Raw genomic sequence first — 9,795 nt, forward strand, 5'->3', positions numbered from 1 at the left:
CTGTTTTGAAAAATACGGTGACAAAACGTCTCTGAAAAAAGGAATTGGTTTGAAGTTTTTTCCATTTCTTTTATACCTAGAAAAAAATAATTGCTTCAGATCAGGAAGTTCTAGATATTGTACTCTGGTGCTGTTGGATGCAGCATTGATTTTGACAAATGCTTATGATTGTGTTTTAACTTATCAGGAAAAGAAAAAGAAGATTTATTGTGCAGTTACTGTTTAACAGAACACTGAGTGAGTAAGAAGTACTGGTTACATGTTGCAGGTATTATAAGTAACAACTACATGAGTCTGAATTCTGATTCATTAATTTCATTTTCCTTATTGCAACTGTTATGAATTTTTATAATAATACTACAATTTTATCATAGAAATGGGAAATATATCTGTATCATACATATAGATATGTCATAACAAAAAAAGAGTTGTGTTGTGTGTGAACTGATTTAACAACATTTTCCTAAAAAGTATTGTTTTGTTTTCTACATGAAATTTTGAAGGCGTCTTCTACATTGCTCTACTTTTTCTTCCGTGTGCTGTTTACTCTCTGAAGAGACAGGGGAGACCATATCAGCACCCAGTGCTGTGCAAACAAAAAGAGTAATAAAATATATTCTTAAATCAGCTACCAGGGTTCAGAAATTAAGGGCAAGGGTTTGGCCAAATGACCTAATGTAGCTTTAGAAGAAGATAAGACATAGACTCTACAGGAAGAAAGATACTCTCATCAAAGGAATTAATCCTTCTGGTACTGTAGGCCTGATTCTCATTTACTTTGATTATTAAGTTGTTTGGGTCATATATTACCTAATGCCTTGAGAACTTTTTGTTTCATATATACAGCACTCTCAAAACAAGAAAGCTGGTTAAGAAAATAGCAACAGATAATTTTTTTTTAATCCAGGGTTTGTTTTAATTTGGGGTAAGAAATAAAAGATATCTGGATACTATTGTCAGTGATATTCATATATGAGGCAAAATAGCTTTGTAAATCTATTTGATTATTATGTTTTAATTTAGTAAAAAAAAAAAAAAAAACCCAAACCAGTAGTAGCCTTGAAGGTAGCAGGCAGAGATTGGAAGCCAACAGATCCAATTCATAGTATATTTCAGCTTTTCCTTTAAAATTGTTTTAACTCCATAGATTCCTTTTCCAGTTTCAAGATCTTTTGGGTGGATAGGTACTTTGCATAAATCTTGAGAGCTGTGGACAAAATGTGTAGAGTTAATCCTTCTCTTTATACCTTCAATCTTCCCAGTTCCACCACATCCCCTTCTGCCCTTGTGCAGCCCTGGCAGTGCTGAGCCCAGCTCCTCTCTGTACAGACAATGGGAATTCCCCAGTCCTGGGACACTTCCTCATTCTTAGGGCCACCCAGGCAGCTGAAGAAAGACAATCAGCAGATCTGCCTCATTGCTGGGTATAAATATTGTATATTTGAGAACTTCTAATTGACTGAAGGGAGAATAATCTCAGGGATGAGGTCAAGGCTGAAGGAGTCCTGGAATGTGGAGCAGCTGAAACAGATGATGTTAAGGCAAGTAAGCTCAGATTCCAGATTTTATATGTGAAAACCCCAGGCTGCCATTTCAATTAGGAACATAATCTTGGGTTTGTTTAGGACTCCTCTGCCCCTTATATCCCTGCTTTATACATCCACTCCTGTGATTGTGGGGCAATCAGAACCCCCAGCAGTAATTCCACAGCATTTAACCTTCATCATACAGGTGACTACACAAAGGAGTTGTGAGTTACAAAGAAGTTCCAGATGTGTTTAAGTAAAGTTGGTTACTGAGAGAAACCACTTTAAAAGCTGAGTTCCTAGGATGTATTTACACGAGTAATAAAGCCTGTAGTTAAAAGGTGGGGTAAGGTTTCAGCAGCAGTACAGATTTTTTGGCACTGATGCCTGTTCTCACAGCTTCACAGCAGGCCAGGAGGAAAGCCTGATCAATACAGATATGGTACTAAATAAAGATAACCAATCTAGTGCTTTATAAACTATTCATATTTCTTTTCCCACCCTCTTGCTTCCTTCTTAGTCACCGAGTTCTTTGGTGTTATTGAAAAAAAAAAAGGTCGTATTAAGCTGCAAACTCTGTGTTTAGTAGCACACTCTGCACCACTTTCACAAAGAAAGCAACTTCATAGTGGTAGCTGATATTGGAAAAATGTGCTGAAATCAGTAGATTCTCAAGAAAACCTTATCTTCTGATTATTATTTGTTACTTTTTTGCTGGAGTTCTATAGGCAGAAAGCTGAAGTTAATCTTGTCTCCCCTCGTGTTTCAGACAGACCCATTCACAGCCCTTTGATGTCGATGCAAAGAATCCCATTTTTAGTGGCCTTTGAACCAGATGTAGTAAAAGGGCAACTGAACATTTGTAGGGGTTTCAACTGGGTAACTTGCTTAAAGGAGGAGAGTTCAGACACTCATTTCTGTTTTTCCATTTTTTAAATTGCTTTTAGTATTTATATACCATTAAGAGTAATGTAGATACTTGGTAAACAGTGAAGAGGACTTATGCCTCAGCTCTGACTGCTTCACTTTATTTAGACAAAAGCAAAGTGAAGAAGGAGCTCTGTGGCTGTATTTCAGCTACACTAATTTAATGATTCCTGCTTGTTACAGCTATTGTGAAATTTAGGAAGGAGTTTGCATAAGATAACGTATCCTGCTGTTGTAATGTACTGGAGACAGGGCTCAGATCTCTGGATAAGGAATGCTGCAAAAATCCTAAGTGTTATTATCACTACACACCACTCTCCCCAGGATCTGAACCTGACCTCCCTTCTTGATCCAAACAATCTCTGTCTTTGTGAAAATAACAGGATTTAACAGGAAGAGAGTTTTCTATAATTATTGCATGAAACAGTTCTTTTCCTTCACATTTATTCATGTTTAGGCATGTTACTGAACAAAGAGAATTCCGTATCAAAATGTGGTCAACCTGAACACTGCAGTGTTTGTAAAGAATGGACAGGGAGCTGCCAGCAAATAAAAAGCTGGAGGAGGAAAAGCTGAGCTGGTTGTCTTGCCAAAAGAACTTCACACCTTTAAAATGAGCAAGGACTTGGGAGGGACAGCTTGTTTCTGGAGGTGCAACGGCAGGGAAGAAAACTCAAGCACCAAAACAAATCATTTTGGGCAGAAGCCTATCTGGAGGGTGATGTGGAGAAGGAGGGAGTGGTGTGCATGCATAAGGGTTTGGGTCTGGCCTGGTTTTCCTTCCTCAGCAAACTGATAGGAAACTTGTGGTCAATCATTTGTAGCGTGAATGGCTGGGGGAGTCTGGAGTCCTCGGAAGAGAGGGAGGGGTAAAGATAAGCTGGAGGAAGGGGGTTTGAGACTGGGGATATCCCCAAAGCTATGGCTGATCCTCAGGTTATTATACAAAAAGTGAAATCCGTGTGCTTCTCTGGCAGCTCCTCCTTGGGAGCTCCCATTCCTGGAGCTGATGCCTGCCTGGATGCCTTTGAAGAGGCTTTTTCTTTGCATTTATTAGAAAGCCAAAGGATCACAAGCCCTGAATCCACTGTTCCTGCCTGGAGAAGAGCCTGCTGGGAGGGGTGCCCTGGGCTGCTGGAGAGGTGAGTGTTGGCCAGTGCCACTGTTGTGCCCTGGGAGCTCCTGAAACAGCAGGGGGTGGGGGTGGGGGGGGTACTGGGGCACTTTTTTCAGCTTTCTTTGAGCAGAGACGCAGCAGCTTGGGTGGAATAAAAGCCTAAATCTTGTGCTGCAAATCATGTGGTTCATAGCCCTTCTGGCTGTGAAGAGCTTTACAACATCTGCTGGCTTTTAATTAAGAGCACGAATTTTGCAGAAAGGCTTGGCCTCTCTGGGTTCTGATGATTCCGTTTTGCCTGGTTAAACACTTTTGGGGTTTTTCTCTTGCTGTGGTTCTGTGATGTGACCTGCAGGTGACTGCAAGTATTAAAAATGCCGTGTGTTGGAGCCCTGAGAGACAGGAATATCTGTTTACAAATCCATAGGTGAGACAGGTGTTTTCTAGCAGCTAGTCTTGTTACATAATAAGGGCAGTCTGCAGCAAAGCTTAATGTAATATGTGGTGCAAAAAAATGTGCACATTGATGGCGAAAACCTGATTTGTTGTATATGATGTGCTCAGATGGACCAGACTGTTAATGTACAGCAGTCAGAATATTGTGTGATAATAATTTATTCACCTATATAAAAACCAAAGAGGCTGGTCATAACCACCTTTATTCTGTAGCAAATCTGCTCTTCAAATTCATACTTAACAACATTTGTAAGAGATTAATATTTGTGGTGCTGCCTTGTATAATAAAGAAAAGTTCTGCAGCAGTTACCACCTACTAATGAAGTTAATAAGTCTTTATTGCAACTTCTTTGTAAATCCAATTTAAAAGACAAATACAGGTCTGACCATTTCTTTTTTGGAAGGATCCACAGCTGAGACTCATCAGTTTAGCAACAACCTTGACACCATGTTTGAATATATAACCTTTCCTCTCCCCAAGTAACTTATCTCTCCCTAAGAAAAGACTTTCAGAGAGAAATAAACAAGTGTCTGCCTGTATGAACTAGTCAAGGGAAAATAAAATGAAAAATGAACTTGTATTATTTAAACAGTGTGACATGATAAACTGCAAGTGCTGCTCACACCTAGCCCTCTAAGAGCAGCTTGCTATGTTGATCAGCTTTGATTGAACCTGAACCTTTACTTCCTGAACCTATTTTTGTGATTAAATTGCATTTTACAATGACATGGTATTATAATTCTCCAGAATTGTTGGGATGAAATGGCACAAATATCTGAACACAAAGGCAAGAACAAGTTGGGCATCAGTGTTGTGAGTGATCTGTCAGCCCTCTGGGGTTGTTCCAGTTTGGTGCAGAGGCTAAGCAGATGAAATCCTTGCAGTCCCTGGAAAGGCTGTCTGGGGGCTCAGGGGCTGTGACTGAAACCTGGGGTAACACCTGCAGACCCTGTGTGGTGCATGTGCAGTGTTCCAACCCTTCCTGCAGCGCTCAAGGTGCACAGCTGGGTTTGTGCCTTCTAAAATTCCACTACGGTGTGATTACAAACCCAGCATGTCTTATGGCAAAGGGGTAATTGCAGGCAGATCCAGGTTACCAAGCAGTTCTCAGCTGGAGGTGCTGTTGGTAAATACCAGATGGCACAAATATCCAAAACAGCCCCAGTTATGAAATTCATGTCTGTGGCAATGTCTTGTTTAGTCTGGTTTGTTGGAGGAACATGAGTTGACAGCATCTTCCTTGATGGTTCAAAAGGAACAGCCCTTTCCAGAAGAGGCAGAGGGCTGCAAAGTAAACACAGGGAGTTACGAGATGAACATAAACCTAACGTAACATGGGAATTCTGAATCTATTTATCTGTTCTCATTGACATGGTTGTACTTATTGTGGAGGGTCTTGACCTCATATTCAGCTTAAGAACACAAGCCTGGGAATAACAGCAGTGCAGAACTTTAGGCATAAGACGATTTCTTACATTTTGTACATTTAAGTACATGAGTTACCTTTTGTGTGGCTGAAACAGCAGAGGAGAGGTAGAAGGAGAGGAACTGTACCACACAACCTGCATTGAAGTTCTGAATACAGCTGATGGAGCTTTCTCACATTTACACAACAGCATTCTACCCTCCTTCATTTGTGTTGGTGAAGCAAGTTTCAGTAAATCAGATTATAAGGACAGTGGATGCCAAAAGAGTGTTCTCCCTGAGCTCCCAGGTGGGAATACCAGGGCATCAGCCAAAATGGAATACGGGAGGTACCAGTGTTTTGTGGGGAAATTGGAAAGATAATGAGGAAAAACAATAGACAAATACTGGGAAAAAGAGAAAGCCATTTAACTCACTTTTCACAGAAGTCTCTTTCCAATTATAAAGCCAATAGAAGCAAACAAGAGGAGGAATAAACAAAAAGTAAAAAGATACAACAGGACATTAGTTGGAGATGTAGAGAAAAGGAATAAAGAAACATGGTAAAGGAAGAAAATGAGATATTAATCTCTGGCCAAGGGTAAAGTTTATCCCTCCAGCAGCATGGCTGGGGTTTTGCTTGTTTTTTGCCTCTGAGTGCTTCTTTAAAGCAGACTTAAGCAGGCACCAGGCTGTTTAGAGTGGTTGCCTGTCATTTGAGTTTCCCAAGTAATCTGCTGTTTCGCTATTGAGAATTCTTCAGAAGCATTGTCAAGCCATGGTTGTGTCGTTGCAGGCTTGGAGAAAATAGAGAGGCTGGGATAACTTCTAATTACAGTGTTACTTTCCATATATTTTAGAAAATACATTGTGGCAAGCATCAAAAAGAATATTGAGGCAAATTAGGAAAAAAAGGCAAGTTCAAAAAGCTGTTTCATTCTTTGAAGGATTGGATGAGGGAGGGCATGAAGGAAGACTGGAATTTGTACAACTCCAAGATCCTGGCTGCATTCCTTTGTCAGTATTTTTATTGACTCTCACTTCCAAAGGAACTATGATGCTTCAAGCTGTTCTCTGGATATACCTTGCTGACCTAAGGAGGCACAATGCACCACAGCTGTTAGCAAGGGTTGTGTGTGGTGTTTGAACTGGAACAAAAGAGCTGTATCATACTTCTCTCACTCTGAAGTGCAATTGTTTCCATGCCTTTCCAGTTTTGAGTAACAGCATTTCACACATTAGAAAGGCCATAATGTAATTTATTATCCCTGGCTCTGGGGTAATTTATTGTTGTTTTGACATTTCTCCTTTTACTGTTTTATCTTTTTTCAGTCAAGGAATAGAGGAGTAGGAGTCAGAGTTTCTGCTTTTGATATTTGTAAATTTGCCAGAGAAGTTTAACCTAATGTCTATATGAGTTAAAGTCAGACAGGCAGTGATTCTCTAATGACAAATAGGTGAAGAAGACACAGGACTTGTATTCACTTTGTGATGAGTCAGAATCTGCAGACAAGGATGCTAAATGTCCATCATTGCCATAATAGTGACGGGCAGAAAATCACTGACTACAGGGTAGCTGCAAAAAGCAATGAGGATTATTACAGGCTCCACTTATATAGCATAAATTATGAATTAAATAATGATTAACAGCTTTTCCACTAAATCTCATAGATGTCTGACCAGCTAGAGTGTCATTCAGGTATCTTTATTTGCTTTTAGTTACTCTGAGAAAAGATGCATGAGTTATTAATGAATTGTAACCACTGCTTTCAAAGTTTCTTAAGTTCTGAAAATTCACTAAGGCCTTAAAATTTGCAGAATACAATAAAAAAAGGTAGAAACAGTGGAATTGAGAACAAGGAGATATGAGAAAGCAAAGGTTGTTACACAGCTGGAAACTGGCCACCCAAGAAGATCTGGCAGAGAAAGTAAAGTATTAATAGCATTATTAATCTACTGAGTTTTACTGCCAGTAAAATAAGTAGAGAAAGCAAGATCAAGGAGAAGTTATGAGGCAGCAACACAAATAAAGTAACAAATTTACAGTTCTCAGGGGTATTGAGATTGTGGCTCCTGTTACCAAACTGTGAGAGTACACAAGGACAGCAGCTGTGCCAAATGTCCAGATACTGCAGTTCTCAGTAGGATAAAGGGCATGACACTGTTTAAATTCAGTACTCTTCTCATATGTGGTAAACCCTCCATGATTATTTACTACAGAAGTAATTTTTCATGGGTTTGATGGGAGGGGTTGAACGCCGAGTTAATTAATGCATTTCTTCTACTCTCACTCTGCAGAGTTCTAGCACAGTGACACTTGGACCCGTGTCTGTTTTGCCAAAAACTAAAAGTTGTTTTCCTGATGTTCTGAAGATATTTTTTTTCAGACAAACAGTTTCTGTGCTTTCAGAATGTCTGAGACTGCCATTCATGAGGAGGCTGGGTCCCAGTTCACACTGTTTGGGAGGAACTGCATCTTTCCAGTCCATCACCACTCAAGGCAATGCCACACCAGGCACTGGAAACCTCCATTGTGCTTCCAGCCTGTGTTTCACAGCAGTGCCTTGGCAGGAACATGTTAGGCTGTAATTAAAGGCATGTTTTATTTCAATGAAGAAAATTCTCCTCTGAGCCTGAGGTTTTCTAATAAAGTTCAGATTTATTTGCCAATTTTCAGTGAAAAACTTTATTAACTATTTTATTTAGTTGCTCTTGCCTTTCTGAAAGTCACCATGACTCCACACAATGATTCTATGGCAAATTTTTCAGTATATGCGTTTTGTAGCTAAAGGATACACCCTGTGAGCATTTGGCCTCCCTGAAAATGACATGGAGCTATTTTATTTTTATTTTATTTTAATGTTTGGTTTGTAGCATCAACTTGAAGGGCCAAAAGAGAAGGATGTGATTGTTACATTCACTGCATATGCATAAGAAGTGGTTGCTACTTTCCTCTATTCTGACTGTTCCTGGTCAAGACAGGTTTACACAGTTGGAAAACTGAAGGTCAAATGGTTTAGACAAGATTGATTAAACCAGGGAAATTATGGCCCAGGCTATTCCACATTAGCTGGCTTAGGAAAGGAGAGAAGAAAAACCCCCAATGCATTGGTGATTTCAGAGCCTATTGGAGATTAGGGGTCCTATGGATGGATTGAGAACAGATGCACATTTCAGGCTAAAGGCCCAGGTAAATACAATGTCTGGGACAATATCTGCAACACATAAGACTAATTAAATACCATATCTGTGGGGGAAAAAAAACATGTATTTTTAAAATAAACAGATGGCCCTATCAACAAAGCACGTGTAGCTAGAATTTCCCAGAAGTGTGAAAAGCATACTATAAAAAAATTATTGGGAAGAAGAGAATAACAGCAGATCAGCAGGAAAACTGAAACTTCATACATTAGCTGTCAGAGAATCATCACTCCCTTTGTGATTCCTCAGAAGCAGAGGAAGACAAAACTTTCCTCTGCTGCTTCAACTTCTTTCCTCTTAGGAAATGATTTTGTTAGTTTAGTTTGAAAATTCACATCTGTTTTATACAAACTCCATGAATATTTTAAACTTCAGCTATAAATGCTGTTAAGAAATCATTTGCTGCTCACAGGATGGTTAATGATTGGGATCACGTACTCCCTTCTCAAATCAGGAAATTAAGCAGAAATCTCTATCTTGATAGTTATCTCTGAAATCAGTGATAAACTGAGTCTCATCATCTGTGAGCTGGGCTCTGCCAAGGGTTCCAGGCTGCTGGTCCCTCCCAGTGATTCCATGAGCTCAACAATGTGCTGGGAATCCAAAGGTACCAGCCTCAAGAAACAGGGAGAGCTTTGGCACTACAGGTTTATTTTTTTAGCTTGTGTGTTTGTAAGTAATTTGTTTGTTTTCAAAATCTTCCTACTTCCCCTTCCCCAAACTAACTTAAACCCAAGCAAGCATCCTGTTTAAAAGTAAATAAATAAACAAAAAATCTAGCTATGTAATCAAATCTCAAGTATGTTACTTATGTAAGTGATCTGAACTAAGTCAGCTTGAAAAATCCAGAGTTCAGGCATTTTATACCATTATGTTCTAGGTTTTGATTTTAAAAATACTTTTTTCTTTGTTTGTTGTAAACTCCTTTGAAAGATAGTTGCTGTACAGGGATAGAGCATGTTGAGGTATTTTTTAATCTCCTTCCAACACTGCAGAGCCCTCTCTTTGGGAGCGTATTCAGACTTTCTTCCCCCAGGGTTACTCAGAATCTCCTGGGTCTAAAAAGCAAGTCCAGGGTGCTTCGTTTACCCTTGAGAAACTGAAGATTCAGCAATTCAGGAAACTGAAACAAACCTTTTAGGTTTAATGCTGATACATATTTT

At 39.5% G+C, this 9,795-nt stretch overlaps 1 protein-coding gene across 6 annotated transcripts in view; it reads left to right on the forward strand.

The window, feature by feature from the left end:
* LOC146765737 (uncharacterized) overlaps window positions 1-9,795 on the forward strand; it is a 122,503-nt gene that overhangs the window by 70,788 nt on the left and 41,920 nt on the right. For 5 of the 6 annotated variants that reach the window (XR_014949685.1, XR_014949687.1, XR_014949688.1 and 2 more), the window contains exon 3: window positions 3,431-3,595. Coding sequence is in view for 2 of the 6 variants with exons in the window: in XM_085558275.1 (XP_085414401.1) it covers window positions 3,431-3,595 (165 nt within the window). In the remaining 4 variants the exon portion in view is untranslated. Of the gene's footprint in view, window positions 1-257; window positions 3,172-3,430; window positions 3,596-9,795 lie in introns of those variants that run through there. The other variant, XR_014949686.1, reaches the window with a different exon arrangement.

This window comes from Lonchura striata, chromosome 20, assembly GCF_050655825.1.
Source record: "Lonchura striata isolate lonStrDom1 chromosome 20, ASM5065582v1, whole genome shotgun sequence".
Taxonomy (NCBI): Eukaryota; Metazoa; Chordata; class Aves; order Passeriformes; family Estrildidae; genus Lonchura; species Lonchura striata.